This window comes from Ceratocystis lukuohia, assembly GCF_044167205.1.
Source record: "Ceratocystis lukuohia strain C4212 chromosome Unknown Supercontig9_pilon, whole genome shotgun sequence".
NCBI lineage: Eukaryota > Fungi > Ascomycota > Sordariomycetes > Microascales > Ceratocystidaceae > Ceratocystis > Ceratocystis lukuohia.
In genome coordinates this window covers 720,796-742,237 of record NW_027263528.1, presented here as the reverse complement: position 1 = coordinate 742,237, position 21,442 = coordinate 720,796, and the positions used below count along the sequence as shown (strand labels likewise).

The following is a 21,442-nucleotide window of genomic DNA, read 5'->3' as shown; positions in this document are numbered from 1 at the left end:
ATGTAAAAAAGGGAAATTAAAAGAGTTAGAAAAGTTAAAAAAAGGGACAAATATCGAATACCATTTGCTAACGAGAATAGGACGCCTCTCCATTTTCGACATCCCTCGTCTCTTCCCTCCAACGCCTTATCTTGTACATTGCTGTCGCCGGATCTTGCTTGCTCGTTTTTTCCACTGGTGATAACTTCCATCACCGACTTCCCCCTTTCGTCTGATGTACTGTCACGTGCCAAATCCGCAGTCTAGCAATACTCCGCATTTCTGCTAAGTACGACATCTTAATCGTCATTTACGACAAGGCCATTGCAGTCGGTTTGGCTCTGATCCTTATCGTCTGTCTGTGTCTGTTAATCCCTCACTTTACCCATAATTTCGTCGTCCAAGATTGACTGTCGTCTTCTCAACCCGAAGCTCCGTCCATAGCTTCCACTTTTCCTCCCTGTTCCATCCCACGCCCGTCGTGCTCTGCTCTTTGTCGAGCCGTGCCATGAGCCGTCCGAGCCTGCTTCACGTCGACGACCCGCCGCCGCCTTTCGACCTCGTCGTTTCCACCTCATCCAACAACGGGAACCATCGCATTGTCCAATCCGTTCAGCCATCATCATCGTCGTCAAGCGCCCTCTCATCATCGGTGCCAGCCGGCTCTAGTGCCATCCACCAACGCAAGCCGTCTGTCCCTGCCTCGGTATCTACGGCTTCGGCTACTCCAAGCTCCCAGTCGTATCTGCTGCACCACCATCATCATCACCCACACTCACACCAGCATGTCTCGCTGAATAGCAGCACCGCCGCGATGATTGCCGCCGCGTCCTCGACCGCCACCGCTGCCGCATTACCTGAAGCCGCTGCCCTTTCACCTGCACCAGCACCACCCGGCGGCAGCAACATGAACTATACGAATAACCCCTCTACATCACGACCTGCATCCCACGGCATGAAAATCGCACCGACCAAGTCTCTTTCAGCGGCCATCGCGGAGGCGGCAGCCAAGAACCCAGCAGGGTCTGACGTCATCCAGGCATCACTGTTGGCACCGCGTGTAGCTGTGATTCTCAACGTTCCCAAAAGCTGGCACTTGCCGCTGTTTGTCGGCCGGCTAATCAGCATTCTACCCGCCATTCTTTACGGTTGGCGACCAGCACTACAACTACTAGATCAGATCCTTCCGGGAGACGCAGGAGACAGTGTAGTAGTTTTCCCGCGTACGGAGACAGCCTTGGCATCCATGTGGGTAAGTACTGTTTTGGTTAAAATGGGTGTAGTGGTTGCCTCAGTTGTCCTAGCTGCTGCAACGGTTTCCTCGGCTTCTTGTAGCTTTGTGAATAAGTGAAGATGTAATTCATTGCTGTGCGGCTATAGAACATGTATCCCAACTAACATTCGGTGTCTCGTGTCTTTTTGATAGTGCTTTGCCGCCGGCTATCTCTCGTTCTTCTTTGCCGACTGCCTGATGTCGCGGTGGTAAGCAAGCCAAAGGTCCGACCCAATCTAAATCTCAACTCCCCGGCTAATCCCCCATTGTACCATGTCCAGGCTCATTAACTACACGCCCCAAGCCACCATTGTGCGGCTGCTATCGATCAACGCAGTCAATTTCTACATGACTAACACAACGCTAAAGCTGTTTGGGGCATTTCACGATTTACGGCTGTTTCTGCCGGCATGGATTGCCATGAGCGCGGTAGGGGATTTCTCTCACCTTCTCCGCCCATCTTCCCTTTCTGTTTCCAGACTCAGTTTTGGTTGACTCTTCCCTCACTTCACATCATCTCAGTTCACTAACCCTAATATTCTACAGGTCCTCACTGGTGCATATCACGTGACACACCAAAAAATCAACATTCGCAAGGAAACTATCACCTCCATCAACGTCTTCTCCATCGCTAGCTCTATTAGCATGGTGTCGCTGCTCCTTCTTGCCTATGGTGCACGGGCGGATCTACCCGACATTCCGTTGGTAGTGTATTCACGATTGTTGTTTGCTCAATTTCTTAAGCTGCTTGTGCGATTGCGTGCGTCTCTACGAGAACACCATCAGCAACGGCAATAACAGTATATGCTAGCAGACAGATATAGCGTAGAGGATGGAGCTTAGGCCTCCCCGAGACAGCGCATACAGACAACAGACGTACATCAACGTATCGGACACGAACACGCACACGCACATACACCGTTGCAACAGATCACTGCATGTATTTGCTATAGACCATGACGCTATTGTCCTAAAGCGAACAAAAACAATCAAAACAAGAACAAGTAGTGGAACTAGGCCAGCAAAAAAAGAATAAAAAAAGAATAAAAAACCTCTTCCCAACCAACTTGTCACTAGTTCGATTCTCTTTCCTGACGCCACTCTACTAAAAGAAAACACAAGAGAGCCATAAAACAAGCCTCCATAGGAGGAAGAAGGGAGGGGGGACAGTATCCTTAAGCATCCAGCGTCATCACATATTCACTTCTAAGGGGGTTAAGAGCCCGTTGCAAGAAAGGGCTTTCCGCAGAATTCCACTGCGTTGAAAGACAAAACACTCTCTTTTGCTGTAAAGCCATGAAACGGTATTGGCTACTACAGCCAACCAGCCAAGTCTTGCCTTTGAAAGGCAAGCCCCTGTCCCTCAAGAGAGACAAAGAATTGCCTTGGAAAGGATAGAGGAAGTTCGGTTGGTGTTGCTTAATGTAGTCAGGACTAACAGCCGCACGGGAAGAACCCCTAGAAAGTGAGGATGGGACGCGTGCTTAGAAACCGTGGATCTTGATGCTGTTGGGGTTAAGCTCAAGGCCGTCAGTCTTGTCAATCAAGAAGCTGCGGACATCATTGCGCTGGTCACCCTGGAGCTGGATGACATCACCCATTTCTACATCGTGAACGATGGTACCATTGCAGGCTATGGGCGAGAGTAAACATATGTTAGTGAACAAGGTAATGCATGGACGGTGAAGAGATGGCATACCAAACTTCTTCTTGATAACCTTCAAAATCTTCTTGCGATCAAACTGCGAGGGCAAGCCCTGGACCGTAGTCAAGGTCTTACGGCCATTGCGCTCTAGTAAGAGGTGGCAGTATGTTAGTGACAACACAAACTAGTGAGGCAACAATAAAGACGGTCGCTGAGACATACGCTGGATTCTGATATGAATATAATTTTGAGTCGCCTTGGTCTCGCCAGTGTCTTCGTCGGCTTCGGCGAAGGGGTCTAATAGTAGGACAAGAAGCGTTAGCAGGAACCGTTGTGATGGAACATCTTCGGACAAGGCTGACGCCTCACACAAAGTATAAAAGAAAAGTGGGCAGCTGAAGCAAGGCTGAAGTGGGATAGCTGATCAGCGAATTAGGGGTGGGCGGTAGGAAGTAAACAACAAGTTGCGGGGGTCAATCCGCCATCCACAAACTCGCCATCACCATTACCACACAAACCAAGCTAAAAATCGAAGTGCGACAGATATTTGAGTGGGAAGATGCGTACCGTAGGTCTTGAGATTTTCGATAGACATAAACTCGGGTGTTCGGGGGGTGTTCGGGGGAAGCCGGTTGTTGTGTTATGGAAATCAGAAGTAGAGCGACAGACAACCAAAATGCGTGTCTCGCTATAGAAAAAAGGGAGAGAAGAAGATAATTAGAAAGAGAAAGACGAAGAAAAAGAAATGGACGGTTTGATTCAAAAGATTTGAAAATCAAAGAATCAAAAGAAGAGAACAAATCGGTGAGGAAAAAATAACAAGAGGGAAAGAAAAAAGGAGGGCAGGAAAAGTGGCGGGATTTTATCTGAGAAAGCAGCTAAGCCTGCTTGTCACACGCTAAGTGGACAGGGTTGCAGCTGTTAGGGTCTTGGCGGTCTTGGGACCAAGCCAAATGGGGACAAGTGAGGACAACACAGTCACGTGTGTGGGGTATTCACGTGACTTCAGAATAGAGGAAACGGGATAGCGGGGCGAAAAAGAGCGATAAGGAAATAGACCTGGAAGCTTCTAGTCATGATGGAGTAGATGAAGGCTTGTAAAAAAACAGCCAAAGCCCCCTGCAGGACCTAGATAAATCATTGAATGTGTACTGTGGAGCGGGCTGTCTTTCGTCCCCCAAGCTGCATTCATAGCTGTATCATGGCATGTCACTAATAGCTCAACCGTCACCCGCTCACTCTCTTGCGACTGTGCTGTCAGCGCTGCATGCTTAATTTGATGTCAAACCACGTATGCATCTGAAAAATACAACACGTCAAACTGCATAGCTCGCCTCGCTACGGACGGACCTCCCATCTACTCCCCCGGATATGGCTGAGGCTTACCCGGCTGATGCAGCACCTTTGCTGGTCGACAGCGGGCCAAGCACCAGCTCACCCACTAGCACAGCGTCTAACAGCACACCGCCGTTCGTTTCGCACTCTCCCCCATCAATCTCCTGGACGCCCATGTTACACCAAGCCTGCACTTTCCCGCCCTCAATTTTCCAACACGTGATGCTTAACTTTATCAAGAACCCTAATAACAACACGTCCTGGCTAGTCCGCGCCGATGTAACCCTAGACCAAACTACCGGTCCGTTCAAGCTAGCCCACGACCATGACGCACAGAAAGCAGCAGATGTTAAGATCAGCAACAGTGTTTTGCTAGGATCTCCTAGGCCCACTGGTCGCCCCGCCATCAATCACATACCATGTTTCCCTGGCTATAAGCTCTCTCGTATGATGGTGCGCACTCTCGTACCACGCAACACTCTGCGAGATGCCCCGTTAGATCAAACTTGTCTGTGGTATACTAAACATGACCCTGACGGCGTTATATGGTCTTTAATTGTGTACATTCCACATGGTGAGAAACACGATTTGCCGTTCTACCACCCTAAAGTGCGTGGCGTGGCTCATCTACACCATTGGACCCCCGAAAAAGCCTCTTCTGACTCCGATTCTGAGTCCACCTCTGGATCTGGATCCGGCTCTGTCTCTGTACACTTCCTTTTCTTTGACCCTGTTGACCGCACCGACACCAAACTCGCACGTACCGCACTGCATCTGCTCTCCGTTTTGCACAAACATGGGAAGGGGCAAGCTGCCGGCTACAAGAAGCGTGTGCACCATGACTTGGTCATTTCTCAACCACGCTTCCAGGACCGCTATGCCCTGCTAAAAATCAAGTATGCCAGCACGCTGGTGAGCGGCTGGGCTGAGCGCACCGATCCTTCCAAGCATGTGTTTGAGGACCTGGGTATCGCCGCTTTCTTAATTGAGTTGTGGGCAGACATGTACGACACAACCAAGCAGATGGGAGTGGAAAAGCCTAAAAGAGAAGAGGTCGCCGACATGGGGATAGACAGCCATAAGGAAGATAAGCCACCATTTCCTGGGTTTGTCGATATCGGTTGTGGGAACGGCCTATTAGTGCACATTCTACGCCAGGAAGGATACCACGGTTGGGGCTTTGATGCACGCGATCGCCGCTCGTGGGATACATACAAAGCACCACCTCCACAGCCTGGCCAAGAGGAGCCACTACAGGCCAAAGTGCTTCTTCCAGCTCTAGCATCCCCAACCCTTCCAGACCTTTCATCTACATCTGGCTCATCTTCACCGACAACTCCTCTCTTACACGATGGTGTCTTCCCTGCTGGCACCTTCATAATCTCTAATCACGCTGATGAATTAACACCGTGGACGCCGCTGCTTGCTGCCTATTCCAGCTGTCCCTTTTTGATGATCCCATGCTGCAGCCACAATCTCAGCGGTGCGAAATTCCGCGCCCTACCACCCCGCGATAAAACCAAGCCCCATTCAGCTTATGCATCGTTAGTAGACTGGGTCGCGCAGATTGCTGAGGCGTGTGGATATCATATCGAAACTGAGATGCTGCGGATTCCGTCTACGAGAAACACGGCTTTGTTAGGCCGCGTGCGTACGATGCCATGGGACCAGGTTGATTTGAATCAAGTCGTTGATAGGTTTGGCGGGTGCGCCGGGTACCTAGAGAGCGTGATGCAGCTGGTGAAAGGTGGCCCTCGAGGGCATTAAACACTAGAATTTATACGATGATAAAAAAAAAAAAGGGGGGGGGATTGAAATGCGATGATGAATGCAGTTTGTTCATAAAATTATTGACCTTGTGTAAATTCATACAACACCCGACTCGTTTCTCTCACTGCCTGTTTCATCTCGCTTTACTCAGTCAACATCAGGCACTGGCAAGTGATCGACTAACTTCATGGTCAGCCCCAAATCCCGCATAGCCTTGATCGCATTGCTATCGCGCAAGGCCTGGGTCTGCTGCTCGGTGACCAACACAAAATCGTACTCCAGCAGTAAATCTCCCTCCTTCATGCCATACTGTTGCGCCATCTGGTCATTCACCGTTTTCAAGTCGACAATTAAGCTTTCCTTAACGCCGAAAACTGCATCCGATGTCTCGTATGGATCGCCGCGGAGATAGAGCGCACTATCATGACACCATGTATGTTAGCAGGGGTCTTAATTTGTATTGGCCTAGCCCCGACTCTTGTCGTAGAGTTCCGCCTCCTTTTTGTCGAATTCCAGATAGGGGTCAGAAAAACTCACGTAATCAGATGATCCCAGCCGGGCTTCTCAAACATGAAGTGCATGTGTGACGGTCGCCAGCAGTGTCGGCCCAACAACTGTAGCATCTTGCCTACTGGTCCGTCATTTGGAATTGGATAACTGACGGGCTTGATTCCCTTGAACCAAAATTGTCCGTTATCATCAGATACCATGACACACCGCTCCGAGGGCTCATCACGATCTGAATGTTGCACATCGTAGTTTCCAGAGCTGTCGGTCTCCCAAATGTCAATCTTGACACCTGAAATAGGGTTACCATCTGTGTCTTTGATGGTGCATAGAGCAAGCATCGGAATTCCTTCTGGGTCGCTCGTCATAGAGGCACCGTTTTCAAGCACCGGTGCATCGTGAGTGTGGAAGGGTCCCAGGACTGAACCCTCTGTTGAATTTGGAGGCTTCGGGTGGTTAATGCTGTCAACAAGCAATGACAGACCGAGAACATCAGACAATAGAATAAACTCCTACGTAAGAAAGCAGGGAAACGTTAGATAGCCGACGGAAAACAAACTATCAGTGGAAAAAACTCACTTGGCGAACTTCAGAAGAGATTTGGCCACACGAAACCAAGAAGTTCAGGCCTATCATCCATTCCGATGTGCTGAGCCGGGTTTCACGCGCAAAGTCGTGCAAGTGCGTGACCAGGCGCTCCATGATGTAGCGGAGCCGCGGATCGCTGCATTCCGAGTTGATAAGATTAGTATTAGGGGTGATGTTGTCAACGGTGAGATCAAGAAGCCTGGGAGTCGTGGTGGCTGTTTGAGGTTTAGGCTTTCCCAGTCCCGCTGATTCCGTCCGCGATTTTGAGCTGCTGTGCACAACGCTGTTGATTGAGGCGTGGCCAGTCTTCAGACGGTAGTTATCATCATCATCATCAGATGTTGTAGTGGTAGCCGATGTTGGTGACGTTGGTGTCGTAGGCGTCAGAGTTGACTCTGACTTTTCTTTCTTTTTGCGGAGGTCAAAGCGAGACCGTATTAGTGTTAGAAGTGGAACACGCATGATGATGGACGTTGATGGATATAAATGGCAAACAAAGAACGAGGATGAGTGGAAAGAAACGGGGCAAAAGGCTTATATAGTAAGCGGTAGGTGGAGAAGATAGAATGGATGGGATATTCAACCTGAGTGAAGTGGCTAGAAAAGTGAAAAAATATTATTATTATTTTCCTTGGTAGGACAATGGCTTCCGTAAGTGGCGGACTACCGGTACTTAAGTAGGGAAAAAGGTCCAGAGGCCTCACAACAAATCATTTGTTTTGTCTCTCTTTAATATATTTGCAAAGCCCCCGCTTCCCGAGAAAAGCAGAAAAAGGGTAACCGAATATCCAGTAGACTCTCCCCCACACGAATCTACCATGTTCAAAAGCCGAAAAAAAGATGGGGAAAATGGCAGAGCAGAGCTACAACAATTTACACAATTGATCGATCAACCTTGTTGTTCCCCTCGTCTTCATCCTATAATAGGGGAAAAAATGGTGAGCGGGCGGTTCGTACAGTGCATTGGAGAGGGAATGTGCGATTGTGCATGCATATATGCATTGTTCAGCAGGTGCACATATATAGGCAGGAAACAAATAAGGAACGAAACAACACACAAGATGGACAAATTCTGAGCCTATACCAGGAATAACTTGCCTAGCGTAGACTGACAACCTTTGTATAGTCTTAGAGTTTCTTTGTCTTTTCTCTGTCAGCTTCTAGGATCCAGCCAATACCGATTTAGGACAGCATGCCCTTTTCCCTTCCTACCCACATAGCACAACAAGACAGAAATCAAGTGCTTTAGAATCTATCATCAGCCAACAGATCATCCCAATTCCTTTGGAAATGTAATTTCAGGCCCCTTCCGTTAAGGAGAATCGGCATCGGTATCTAACTTTGGTACTGCTGTAGAAAAAACTCGCTGAGGCAAAAGGCCTTACACAAGGTTGGACTTGGGTAGGATCAATGCCAATCTTCTTGCCAGGGAGGAGAAAACGCACAGGACAAAAGTTATTCCAGCACATTGTCTGTAGGGGGATAAACATTAATACGCAAGCAGGATCAGGAGGAGCTCAGTTCAGTGAGAACCACCTTTTTTGGGGTGAGCTTTTTTGCTAGGTATGTCAACTGTTGTAGGGTTTAATGCAGGGAATCAATGGCGGTAGCCATGGTCCAAAATTAGCGCACAGTAAGGAAACTAGGAGCTCACTGATAATAGTTTGTTGAAGTTTGTAGAAAGAAATGCGTCATCCGCCCCGTTTAGCAAACAAGGCGTACAATCTATCATGCTGTGTATCTCCATGGGGCTTTTTTCTTTTTTTTTCTCGCACATTTTGAATTAGGGAAATCATAAAGCCACACACAACTTGGCGATTTAGCGCCAGAAGCTGACTAGCAACTGCAATTCCAACCGGAACATTATCGGCGAATCTGTAATTCGCTTTTTTCCCTCTTTTCAATACAAGTAATATCATATCATGTTCTATGTGTTTCTACAGCTCGTTGCACTAATGATGCTGTTTTGCAGTAGTTTCCCATGTTTTCGTAGACCCACAAGTGCCAACCCTGCAAAAGTTATACACGTCGTTGTACCACGTACCAAACTTAGTCCCATACTAAATTAATATACCCCCTAGTTATTTGCATGTTTCAACCACTATGGAAACTCTTCTGCTCTCAAGTTCGTACCGCTAACTATTACAGTTAACAGCAGATAATCGCTTTTTGTCAGCTCTGTATATCCTTGCTGGATTGTGCTACCTCATCCTAGCGAGATCGTTCTAGAACTTTTACCTAACGGCATCTAGTGCAACATTTAATAGCCTGGCTTCTGCATCGTTGCCGGATTGCTGTAACTAAACCAACGTCAATGTTTTCGCGAGACTCTCTAAATGCCCACACGTAAAAATATTCAACTCCCAGTACGTGCACACATGTTCTACGTTCGCCTGCAATCAGTTATCCCAAACCCGCTCCTCCTCGGGTGGGAGCTCCTACTCGGGTGGGAGCTATGCCCGTTTCACAGGGCAACTACATAGACTATATAAACCAAAGGCCATAACCACACCTATGGCTCAAATACTCACGTCAAGTCACCAAGTAAGCCCTACCCGACCCATTTTTTGCATCATTATTTCTGTTCTTGTGGGTAGCAACCACGGCGTTCTTTCCTTGTTTTAGAGGTCCATCATCCAATACTTCAAGTTTTCCATCCGACCCAACAACCAGCTAAATGCCACAAAGATAAGGTCCTAATTGTGTGTGTGTGCTAATTGTCTCCAGTTCTCCAGTTCCACTCTATTCCTTGGACTTCTATGCATGTTTGCTACTTCGTCAATTTCTTCACATCTTTATATCTTCTTCTTTTTCTTTCCTTCTTCATATTTCTTCTTCATAGTTCTCTCGATCTTCAGCCACAACAACAACAACAACAACAACGACATCGTTGATATTCTTCTCTGCATATTGCCGCATATACAAGATCTGACTACCAACTTAAATCGCAATGAAGCTTTCTGTTGCTGCCCTGTTGACCGTTGCCGGTCTTGCTACCGCTCAGTTTGACGGCGTCCCAGAGTGCGGCGTGAGTTTCCGCCATAGCCGTCGGCTTGGTTTTCAATTCACTAACTCGTTCTTAGGTTAAATGCTTGCAAACTGCTATCCAGGCTATTGGCTGTGATGTAAACAATTCTACTTGCTCTTGTCAAGCTGAGAACCAGTCTCAGCTAGCTTCTGATCTAGTCATGGTATGCCATCTCATTTCGCCCTCCATACTCAATGCAAGCTCTGGTGGACTTCTAACATTGGTTATTGATAGGTTTCATGCTTGACCGCCTCATGCTCTTCTGATCAGCTGGCTGACGTCATCTCCGCTGGAAACAAGCTGTGCGCCAAGGCCACCGCTTCACAGGCCTCCTCATCTACGGGTTTCGGAACTGCCTCGCACTCCCGTCTTGGCTTTGCCGCCGCCTCGGGGGTTGCCTCTTCCACTACAGCCCCTTCGCCATCTAGCACCCAACACGATTCTGATATCAGTGGCGCCGATGCCCCAACCTTTCCCTCTGCTATTTTTGCAGCTGCTGTGTTGATTGGCGCTGTCCAATGGGTCTAGAGAAAAGTCAGGGACAAGAAAATGCGTATTACGGCGGTTTCCCATTTAGTAGACATGGGAAGTTGTACCAGGCCCTGCGATTCATAGACTGTTTGTGTTGATAAAAATCATTATTAGATAAGTTTCCATTGAATAGCCACGGAATTAAATGGCAAAGTTTTTATAGCGAGGAGAATTCAAATATTGCAAGTGACTAGTAGCATCAATTCTAAGCATTCATAATCGAGGATGTTGTTAGGGTCAGGGTATCAGCTCGCTTTTGATTTCACGTGACCGCGCATTCATTTGTACCCAGTTATTATAACATTTTATATGTATCAGTCGCAAAACTTTTTTTCTTTGAACTTTACTAAAGCCTCCCTATTCCAACAGCTCATCTAAAGCCTTCTTGCCAAAAAATGCTTGTTTGTAAGCCATTTTCACAAACAACACACCTATCATGCAACGCACAGCTTGTATGTGTAGGCCAGAATCAACAACTGACTAACACTCTTTTGAATAGTCTGTCCGCAATGCGCCAACATCTTGGCAGTAGCCTATGTACAGGGGCGCAACCGGCTGGAGTGCCGGACATGTCCATACGTGCATGAAATTGTGCGGCCTGTGTACTCGCGGCATGAGTTTGAGCGGCAAGAGAAAGAGGATGTATTTGGAGGGCCAGGCGCATGGGACAATGCGCAGAAGACAGAAAAGCAGTGTGCTAAAGACGACTGCAATGGTATTGAAGCTGCTTTCTTCCAAGTGCAAATCCGCTCGGCTGATGAGCCGATGACCAGCTTTTTCAAGGTACGTTGTGAAGGCAGTCGGCGATGCACGCAGATAGTCTTGCCCCTCAAGGTCGCATCATAGCTAACAGAAATAGTGTATGACTTGCGGAAACCGCTGGAGAGAAAACTAGACAAGGAGATGTGTATGCGGAATTCTTGGAGGAAAAGGGGCACGAACGATTGTTACTGGTTGGCGTCGAGTATTTTCTTTTTTTTTTGAATTTCATACAGGTTGGTACAGCAAGGCGTTTAGGATTTCGGTCATCTGTCTACATGTAAATTGATAGCTATATTGTTTCGATCTACTGGAGTTCGACCCGAATAAAAGTTTTCAAAGGAGACTCATAAATTATTTGGTGTACAACATTATGTTAGCTATGAGTGGCCACTCAAAGCCATGCTGAACACAATAAATATACATGTCATATATAGTCATCCGAGATTAGTAGTAAATTAAGAACAGCAAACTCCCAACTCCAACAACCGGAAGAAAAACGAAACAGAAGCGCTGAACATGAATTTTTTTTCGCGCTTCTCAGCTTTCTTTATGCCACTCCACGGCGGCACTCATGCCCTCGTCAATCATACGTTGCACCAGCTCAGGCCCCAGAATCTCTGTGCGAAAGCGTTCCTGCTGCAAGAGCTCGAGATTACGCAGTGTGGGGCCCGGATACGTCAGATACTTGAGGTAGGGTGGCTTTGACCAGTACTGCAGATATCCAAGATATTCGATGAAGGCCGGCTGCTGCAGGAATTTCTGCGACGCAAGGTGATTGAGGTACATGGGGTTTGCAAGTGACTGGACGAACTATATATGACGGGACACAGGGGGAAATGTTAGCAAAAGATACATTGCGAGCAGAGAGGGACGAATACAGGTATGTGGGAGGATATACGTACTTCAAGCTCGATCTCAAAGCGCGAGTATCCGCCATACGTTTGCTCAATCTCAGGCGGCGCCTGGCTCGGCGATTCTAGTTTCTCGGCCATGGCTTAGTATTCAAGTTTCCAGCGTAGTATATGGCGTGTATGTTGAGATTCCAAATCTATATCTTGTTTTAGAAAAAGGTTAAATGGCTAGTATAGTGTACCAACTATACCAGTGATGTCATCGGCAAGAAAATAGAGGACAATGGAGAAAGAAGAGAAAAGCGAAGCGAGGCTGAAAATGCAAGGCTAAGGCTTTTGTGTTACAATGTTAGCCCCACTACAGTCAATAGAGGCAACGTCACTACTACAGCAGGAGACAATAAAGACGACCGAATAGGAAAATAGGCCGCCCGAAATATCGAGAAATGGTATAAAAAATACTATTAAGTACAACGCGAAAGAGAATAAAAAACACATACCTTCCCCCTTTTTAATCTAATTCAAAAATCGCCTGTTAATAATAATGGGCCGCGCTGGATCCCACGGCCCGTAAATCTCATTTTTATACTTTTGCAGGCCAATTAGCCACCAACTACACCCGCCCATAGCCAGCGCCGAGACAATTGCCGCTCCAAAAGCACCAACAACGGCGTTATATCGTGCATCGCACTGCTGGCCGGATATGATGCCGACACCAGCGCCAGCCCCCAGGACCAGGATCACGGTTAATGTTACGTGATATACCCAGCCACGGTGACGGGCATAGATGCGAAATACGGGGAACAAACCAAAGACCTCGATGGAGAAAAGCGTCAAGCTGAACACCTGGCCGGTGGAGGGCAGGCGACTGGCAAGCACGGTCGAGGCCATGAGTGCGGCATTGGTGGACAGCGATACAGGGAACTTTGTACCAACGCCGCCAGAGTAGTCAAATGAGAATATGTTGATGGCTAGCAAGCAGAAGCACATAGTCCAGATACTGTCGCTGGATGTGGATCGCGTGAGGGACTTGAGTATGGGAGAGAGTCCCAGGAGAGTAAAATAGATAAGGATGGCACTTTTAAATGTTGCCATGCGCCGGATGCTACGTGGTTCCTCAATAGGAACAGGAGGGAAGTCAAAGTTGCCTTGTAGGCTAGGTGACGGCTGTGGCATTGTTACTCCAGCTAGCGCTGGCAGAGAAGCAGCAGAGGGGCCGTTTGAAGAAAGACCGGGCGACAGTGGTGAATTCAAAGCCACAGATGAAAATGAGATGACATTCGGGGTGGCAATGGCGGGAGAATCTGGACTAACAGCTGTCGGCGAAGCAACTGTAGAGAGTACAGGAACAGGCGAGCGGACAGCCGCGCCTTTAATCATGGTCGGCCGTCGCCTACGCGCACTCACGACCCGTTTTCCAGTTGCAGGGTTAGGTGAAGTAATGGTGCCTACAGACAGCGGACCAGAGCCGGTACCGCTAGTAGGGTCAGGCACAGTTATGCCCAACCCGGACCCCGAGGCGTGGGCCAGGGCATATTCCTCAATGTCTTCCTCATCAGCCACCCATCGCTCCCAGATGAGCCAGCCAACAAAAGTAGCACAAGAACTAAAACCGACAATAGATACGGGCGAGACACGTTCCTGAAAAATGCCGACAAATGAGGTGACAAATATTATGACGGTGCATACATGCTGTACTATTATGGTGCAATCGGCTATAAGAGGCCAGAATTCGTATGGTTGAAGGCGGGGATTTCGTTGGAGGCTTTCAAGGAAGGTGTTTTGATCTGTGTAGTTATCGGGGTCTATCAAGGTGTAGTAGATGTAAGTTAGTGGCTGTGTTTCTTGATAGAAGGGGTAGAAAGAAGCTTACAAGACTGCTGCACCCATAGCAAACGCCTCCAGGTACGCGACTTCTTGCGCCTGCGCGTACGGCTATGATTTAGATACCGGCCAGCAACTGCTGTGCCTGCACCTAGACTAGGCTTTGAGCCTCTACCTGACCGATTTCCGGGTGGCGAGCCCAGCGCTGCGCCATGTGTCGCAGCGAAGAAGGCGTCGTCGGGGGAGAGGTGCGAGCGAGTGGGAATTGGTGAGTGAAGGACGTCGGGTGCAGTGGACGAACGTATTAAGGGGGGTGGAGAAAACACAGTATTCACGGCGGCAAGCGCATGTAGTGGTCGAGAGTCGGAGTTCTGCGAGCTAGAGCTTGTACTAGAGCTCAGATTGGGTTTGGAGTTTGAAGTGCGTTTGGTATTAGAGAGGGAGCCGTTTGTTGTAGTGAAGAAGCCGTCGGTAGGCGGTGGTGGAAAGTGCGAAGCGGGCATGGTCAGGCCATGGGGAAGGCGAGAGGAAAGGGAGGAATAAAAAAGTAGCCTGGCAGGTGTGATTTGTCTGGTGGGGGTTGTCGAGGTAGCTCAAGTCATGCCAAGATGCTAAGGGTAAGCATGTAACACTGCTTGTAACGGCGAATTAGTTGGTAGATGACAGGGAACTTAAGCTGAAGTCTCAGCCAAACCGGATGGCAGTTAAAAAGAAACCACCAAAGATGGCGAGCTCGAAATTTTAGGAGAAATTTAGAAAATAATGACGATGAGCTACGAAACAGCAAGCTATGCCTTGGTTGCAAGTAGTTTCAACCACGGCTGGTGGCAGCTGGCGGCAGCTGGTCCACCGAGGGGGCAATTGGTTATTAGAGCTGCAAGCAAATCATGAATTAGGGCGCGGCCCAGAGTCCTAAGACAAAAGTGCAGATAGGCGGTCTATGAGAAGCCATGCAAGAAGCAAGACACACGAGACAGAGGCAGAGAAAAAAGTCTAAAAAAAAAGAGAAAAGATGCGCTAGAAACATGAGGCAACTAGGAGACAGGCAAAATGGTTGGTAGTCCGAAAAGGGCGACAAAGCAGGCCGGAAAATATTGAGTGACTGTAATACGAGAGTCTAGACCCAAGTAGGCGTTAGGGGCAGCGAGAGAGAAGGGGGAGGAGAGGCTCTACGATAAATGCCACTGGATGCAGTAGGGAAAAGAGAAAACAGCGGTAGACAGAAAGCAGACAAATGCAGGGCGGCTGAGGAAAATCGCCAACGTTGATGGTTGAGGTTTGAAGCCCAAAATAACGAAACAAGAAAGATCACATCCCAAGTGGCCTACCTACACGGCTTGATGGTGATGTAATGAGGCCTTTTTTTAAGCCTTAGTTCAGGGGAGAGAGTCTCGTTCTCTGGGGGCAGGAATACGGGTAGAAACGACAAGGTTAGAACATCACGATAATATTAAATACTGCTACTAGACAAACAAGACTGGACAGAAGAAGCACGTGGGGCGCAGAGAACAGGGAATAGACGCCCAAAAAGGAAAACGACAAAGGGAACTTTGTTGTGGGAATACTTGGTGCAGGCTAAATTCAGGGTTTTGCCTTGGTTTGCTGGCTTTGCGATAGCCGATAGGGGGCCCTGGCCTAGAGCCAGCTAGAGCTAAGAGAGAGCTAGTCTGGTGCTACTAGGCAGAAATACCGCTTAATTTTGGGGGCTAGAATTGTCAAGCTGGTCAGCAGATGAAGATTCCATAAGCCAGCCAAGGCACAAGGCATATATTTGCATAGATACAAGAAGCAGAAAGGAAAGAATGCAGGAAGAATAAAAAGAGAAAGGGGCGCAGATCTTTTTGTGTTTGTTTAGATCTTGAAAGAATGTGTCTACCACTGAGCCGAGCCGGTACGTGAAGCCAAAAACAGGCCGGCATCACATTCAGGCCATAGAAAGGCCTGGCATTGCCTTGACAGGCACATAGGAAGCGGCGGCGGCGCTAATTGTTTATGTGTCGTTTATACTGTGGTTTGTTCCGTTCTGCACAAGGGAGGAAGCGGCAGAGAGGCGTACAATGCACGGCTTGTGAAGAGGTATTGTGAAGCGAGATATGCAGGGCAGTTCTGATATGAGAAGACCATGGTGTCCGAAAAGACCAAGGGGAGGAATGCCGATAGCGATAGGCCTTTGGCTGCGTTAAAATCTTGGTCTCAGAAAGAGCACACGCAGAAAAGAAATAGAGACAAGAGGAACAGAGACGAGGAGAATTGCTGATGGCAGATTGTGAAGCGGCAGGGGAGGCTATAAAGCCAACGAATTATTTCGCAACATCCTTCCTTATGATCATCGCTGCGATTTTCGCCAGCCATTATTAATTGTGTGTGGTGCATGTTTTTTCCGTCTTTACCAATCTTTTTCAATCTTTGTCAGTCTTGTGTCTTCACAAGCTTTCAAGGCCCTAAATACAGTAAGCCTTTAGAAGTAAAATAGAAGCCTTTCGGTAATTAAATGTGGAGCAGGCGGAAAGGGAAAGGAAGAAAAAAAAGAAAATAATTAAAAATAAAGCAAAAAAAAAAAACAACTGGCGAGATCAAAATTAAAGACTACTAAACTATGACGACAGTTGATGTGGAGGCAAGGGTTTGTGGCTAGTCGGAGGGAGACAAGGGTTAGTTTGCAGGACCTTGTTACAAGGCCATCCCATCCCCCAAATCTCCAACCAAATTCAGTTCGTATAGCCCAGAATGGTGTTTTAACAACCACAGAGCCTGTAAAGTTGAATTATGGCTAGCGGCCACCTTGTCTCGTAGCTATAGACTCTCAAACGCAGGTTTTAGGGGGCAGGGCAGGCGCAAGTAGGAAACAGGAGCAATACAGCAACGCACCAAGGTGATAAGCCACAAGCCCCAACCAAGTCATAAAACTCACAAATAGACCAAGCTTCTCGTGACAGTGCCCTGTAGTACAGACGACAGGAAAAGGGCCCTACTTCGGTCTTTGTTCCTCTTGTAGATTAAATGCGCTGGTTTGTGCTTCTATCTGCGTGGCCTGACCGATTTTTCCTTGGCTGGCACAAGGAACGAAAAGAGACAGGAAAAAAGAGCCCATTAGTACCAGGTCTACCCCGGGCTCTAGGACTAGGCTAGGGATACTAGCTCGCTATTGCTTCTATATGGGGGTATTTTAGCCCATGTCCTTTTTGAGATCCTGTTTCTTGCTCGATCCCAAGTTTTTGCTTTGCATTAATAAGAAAAAAAAAAGAAGCAAGGGAAAAAAATTGGCGCATATTCATGGCCGAACTGGCTCTGTGCCGTAGATTGACAGGGTGATAACTTGGTCTTCCTTGGCTGGCAAGCCCGGACCAAGTACCATTGCTAAAGTATCTGCATACATACGTAGGCAGATACGTACGATAATATATACATGTACGTGAGGACGAGAAGCTCCTTCCGGGTTTAGATCCGCAGATAACAACGGACAGCAACAAGTCCTTGCACATCTAGGAGCAAAACGGCACGTACGCAGATATAATACTACAAGTATCACACCCTTGCTTTCGTCGCTGTTGCTGTCAAAAGAGCGTCGGGGAGTCGCAGTATATGCAATAGGGTTGTATTGTAGCCTCGGATACAGGTAGCACTAGAGAGCAGAGGGGATGCAACAATAATGCTAGTTTTCCCTTTTCACACCGATGGAGTTTTCCGATCTATGGGGGTTGGGATCTGGGGTCAGAGTTATTTTTTTTTTTTTTCTTTTTCTTTCGTTTTTCCTTTTTTCCTCGCCTCTCGAAAATCTCAGATCAGAGGTTTGCAACGACAGTACTGCAGGAACGAAGCACAGCAAGAGCAGACCGGTGAAGCTAAGCAGCGCCTATACAGTGCACATACGTATACTATTGCTGAGGCGAGGCACACAAAAGCCTAAGCTTCACGTTATCCAAGCGCGGGCGCAGAAAAAAAAGGGAAAGCATGGACTTGCTACAAAGTAATCGACCAAGCTTCGTAGCAAAAGGATGGGCTTTTTTCTTGTTGAAGAAAAGGAATGGGGAATAGGGATTAGCTCGGCACAAGAAGCTTGTGTATGGCGATATCTGGTCAACCCTAACCTAGTCTAGCCGGAAGGCGATTTTTTTTTATCTTGAGGAGCTTCAAGTGACTAGTTAAGTCCTCACATTAAATTACTGGTGGTTAGATCTATAATTGTCGATTTTCTTGCTGTACCTGGGAGATATGGTGGTCCCTGCCGCCGCCCGTGCGCCTAAAAGTTCATGACTTAAGCCTTGAGCCACGGCCAAGAAAGCAAAAGAAGAGACGCAAAAACAGGAAATAAACGTACGGATTATATGGTATGGGCCAAGGGGCAGAAGAGAAGAGAAGAGGAAAGCCGAGAGAGACCACCTGCCAGTCGCTTGAGAAGGGCAAAGGTGCGTGTAGTGTCAAAGTGTGTAGTGTCTACATACCTACTACACATGGGGTGTGTGGGTGTGAGTGTGAGTGTGTGTCCTGGTGCAAGCTGTCGTGGGCTTCAGGTATAGGAGTCTAAAGGGCTATGGGACAAGCGGTTACGCCTATAGAGGACCTCAAGCAACCTGGCGTTCGTCTGCTGTTCAAGCTATAGTTGAGAGCAAGAGGCAGAGACTCCGCTCCATCTGTCCTTCAAGGCGGCCGGAGAACAGAGCTGTTCCCCAGGGATTTGCTTGTTCCTTTTTAGTTGAAAGGAAAGAAAAATCCTTCGAGAGGCCCAGCAAAAGAGAGGTTAAAAAGAGAAGAGTGAAAAAAATGAAAAAAAAATGAAAAAAAAAAGAATTGCTGTGTTGGCTACTACGTGTATAACGTACCGCCACATCTAGCTATTGCTCTTTTTGACTCTTTTTCTCTTTTTTTTTCTTCTCCCTGCTTCTTTTGCCCTGCCGCTTTCCTATTTTAGTTTTATTATTATTTTGACTTATTTTGACTTATTTCGACTTATTTCCGCTTATTTATTTTATCGCCATTTATTCCTTATTTTTCTAGGCTCGTTCTCTTCCCTCCGTTTTCTCAGCTACCGCCCGGTCATACTTTGCTGTATTGTTATATATTCAGACTCTCTTCTCACCATCTAGTCAGGTTCTTTCTCCTCTTCACCCTCACCTTCAACCCCATCCTTCTTTTTTACTCTTCGCCTATCATCAACAATAGTTAAAGCTTCAATAATCACGCTCTCCTTCATTTGGTCCTTCGATTATTCATTTTGTTGTCTTTTTTTTTCTTTTCTTTTTCGTCTTCTTTTTCCTTCTGTCTCTTTTTCTTTCTATTCATCTTTTCTTCTCCCACATACCGCAACCATGAAGTTCCTCTACGCTATCGCCGCCGCCACCATGGCCATTGCTCCTTCTTCTGCTCTTCCCATCCACCGCAACTACAACCCTCAGCACCGCCCTTCTTCTCCCCCCTCCCCGCCAAGGTCAGCACCATTGGCCTTCCGCCTTCTATCCCTGCCGAACTGAAGAGCGTCATCTTCGTCGATGAAGATACTTCTAAAATGGACGCTGTTGATGCCGAGAGCCGTGGACCTCGCCAAATGGCTCACATCGAATTTGACGTCACCACCTTTGTGCTACCTCCCTCTACCGATGTCGAGGTCATCAATGCCATAATTGCCAAGTTCTCTCCTCCCAAGTCTGACGTCCCTGTTACTCCCGCCCACATTCCTAGCACCGAGGCTTTCATGGCCGCGTACAGAAAAGAGGCTGCTCTCCGGGGTCTACACCCCCACTACCGCCGCCCCAGTGCCTACCCTCACTCCTCTGTTGCTGCTGCTACTGCCGCTGCCGCTGCCATCAGGAACAACGGCATCGTCTCTCACCGCCCCCAGCACCGTAAGCTTGCTAGCGTCGCTGCCGCTGCCAGAGCTTTTGCCTGCCACAAGTACCGGACGACTGCCGCTACCACTACCAACAAGATGAACATGCAGACTCTGAGCACCTCGTGGATGAAGATGCCCTGGGGTGTCCGCCTTGTTCTGTGGTTTTCCATGTGCTTCACTGCCTCCCTGGTAATTGTTGCTGGTGTAGTGTCCCTGTTCCACCTGTAAGTCTTCATTTTCCGTGGCCCCCCCCCCCCCCCCTTCTCTCTACTACTGCCATTCGGTTGCTAACAGATGCTTTTCTTTTGTTCATAGTGCCTTTGGCAGCCGTCTCCCCGGCTCTATCCGTCTTGAAGAGAATGACCAGGAGCGCAACCCCAAGGAAACCCGCGCCGTCGCTGCTGCACCCCCTGTTGATGAGAAGAGTGCTGCTATGGGTGCTTTCTCGGACATCGAGCGTGAGGCTGAGACCAAGTCCCAGCAGTAAACAGACTGAACTAAACCGACTTGCTGTTTTATCTTTTCCCTTCTTTGTTTTCACTTTACGACTATACTCTAGCATTCATTAGCAACACAGTACGGCATTGCAGTGCACAGCGCAACACGTATGCACTCAGACAAAGCCTACTGCCAACTGCTCCTTGCATCGTTTCATTCATCTGTTTCTCACGACCACGAAAAATCTCATGCGCACGGCTCTTCCGGCTCCTTGAATTTCACGACCTTCTTCTGCTTCACTTTCTTGTTGACTACTCTCGCAAAACACAGACACGTTTCACTTGTACACCGCATCTCATCGTCTCATCGCATCGCTTTTTTTTTTTTTTTATACGCATATACACATACTATCACATCCTGCTGATCAAAACCTGCGAATTCTTGTCTCTTTTCCTATTAAAACATTATCGGCTACTTATTATTTGCATGTCATGCGCAGTGCTCTCTCTGCCTGGCCAACCTACACTCGCTTAGTTTATCTTTTTTTTGCTCTTTTTTCTTTCCCCCTTGATATTTGCGGCATCTTGGTGGTTTTTGGGTTCATATTTACTTGCCTCTTTTGGCTCTCCTGGTTGCATACATGGGAGAAGAGGATAGTCAGTTATTGGTATTGTTGTTTTATCTCTTTAAGCGCGGAGTTGTTTTCCCTTTCTGTTATTCTACACCCTATTGTATCCTTGGGATTCCTAGTTCCCTTTTTTATCCTGGCTATAGAGAGGGGAAAGAATCTTGTCATGAAATTATACACTTTTAGCTCTCACAGAACAATCAGTATTTTCTTTTATTCCTTTTGACAAACTTTCTGACTTGACGAGAGACATCACGTGGTTTATTGATTGTGTTCCTTGTTCACTCCCTGTGGTTGTACATCATGAACATTAACAAGTTCGTGGAGTTTTGGTGTAATACGGCAGCAGCTACAGGGGAGAGAGGAGGGAAAAAGAGAAAAGTAGAGCAGGGGAGAGATAAAATAGAGGCGGGGGAAGAGTACAAGCCACAGGGCGTTGCTGACTACAACGCTGTG

At 47.8% G+C, this 21,442-nt stretch overlaps 7 protein-coding genes across 7 annotated transcripts; 4 read left to right on the top strand and 3 right to left on the bottom strand.

Annotated features, from left to right (window-relative positions):
- Positions 1 to 487: 487 nt before the first annotated feature.
- HOO65_090162 (N-glycosylation protein) lies at positions 488 to 2,050 on the top strand (the record flags this gene model as incomplete). The annotated part of the gene is made up of 2 exons (XM_071004514.1): positions 488 to 1,231; positions 1,799 to 2,050. The coding sequence occupies 2 exons, from the start codon at positions 488 to 490 to the stop codon at positions 2,048 to 2,050; spliced, it is 996 nt and encodes a 331-aa protein (XP_070856048.1).
- A 686-nt stretch (positions 2,051 to 2,736) lies between these two features.
- On the bottom strand, positions 2,737 to 3,492 carry HOO65_090161 (Eukaryotic translation initiation factor eIF-1; the record flags this gene model as incomplete). The annotated part of the gene is made up of 4 exons (XM_071004608.1): positions 2,737 to 2,885; positions 2,952 to 3,044; positions 3,120 to 3,194; positions 3,465 to 3,492. 4 exons carry the CDS (start codon positions 3,490 to 3,492, stop codon positions 2,737 to 2,739), a joined length of 345 nt encoding a protein of 114 aa, XP_070856047.1.
- Positions 3,493 to 4,268: 776 nt separating this feature from the next.
- On the top strand, positions 4,269 to 5,999 carry HOO65_090160 (tRNA (uracil-O(2)-)-methyltransferase; the record flags this gene model as incomplete). The annotated part of the gene is made up of 1 exon (XM_071001613.1): positions 4,269 to 5,999. One exon carries the CDS (start codon positions 4,269 to 4,271, stop codon positions 5,997 to 5,999), a length of 1,731 nt encoding a protein of 576 aa, XP_070856046.1.
- A 150-nt stretch (positions 6,000 to 6,149) lies between these two features.
- HOO65_090159 (Hydroxyquinol 1,2-dioxygenase) lies at positions 6,150 to 7,559 on the bottom strand (the record flags this gene model as incomplete). The annotated part of the gene is made up of 3 exons (XM_071004532.1): positions 6,150 to 6,420; positions 6,540 to 7,021; positions 7,089 to 7,559. 3 exons carry the CDS (start codon positions 7,557 to 7,559, stop codon positions 6,150 to 6,152), a joined length of 1,224 nt encoding a protein of 407 aa, XP_070856045.1.
- Positions 7,560 to 10,047: 2,488 nt separating this feature from the next.
- HOO65_090158 (mediator of RNA polymerase II transcription subunit 31) lies at positions 10,048 to 10,653 on the top strand (the record flags this gene model as incomplete). The annotated part of the gene is made up of 3 exons (XM_071004615.1): positions 10,048 to 10,125; positions 10,181 to 10,288; positions 10,360 to 10,653. 3 exons carry the CDS (start codon positions 10,048 to 10,050, stop codon positions 10,651 to 10,653), a joined length of 480 nt encoding a protein of 159 aa, XP_070856044.1.
- A 1,302-nt stretch (positions 10,654 to 11,955) lies between these two features.
- On the bottom strand, positions 11,956 to 14,596 carry HOO65_090157 (putative phosphatidylinositol N-acetylglucosaminyltransferase subunit C; the record flags this gene model as incomplete). The annotated part of the gene is made up of 4 exons (XM_071004452.1): positions 11,956 to 12,219; positions 12,321 to 12,412; positions 12,887 to 14,074; positions 14,143 to 14,596. The coding sequence occupies 4 exons, from the start codon at positions 14,594 to 14,596 to the stop codon at positions 11,956 to 11,958; spliced, it is 1,998 nt and encodes a 665-aa protein (XP_070856043.1).
- Positions 14,597 to 19,399: 4,803 nt separating this feature from the next.
- Positions 19,400 to 20,407, top strand: HOO65_090156 (uncharacterized protein; the record flags this gene model as incomplete). The annotated part of the gene is made up of 3 exons (XM_071004575.1): positions 19,400 to 19,518; positions 19,566 to 20,144; positions 20,236 to 20,407. 3 exons carry the CDS (start codon positions 19,400 to 19,402, stop codon positions 20,405 to 20,407), a joined length of 870 nt encoding a protein of 289 aa, XP_070856042.1.
- Between the last annotated feature and the right edge of the window lie 1,035 nt (positions 20,408 to 21,442).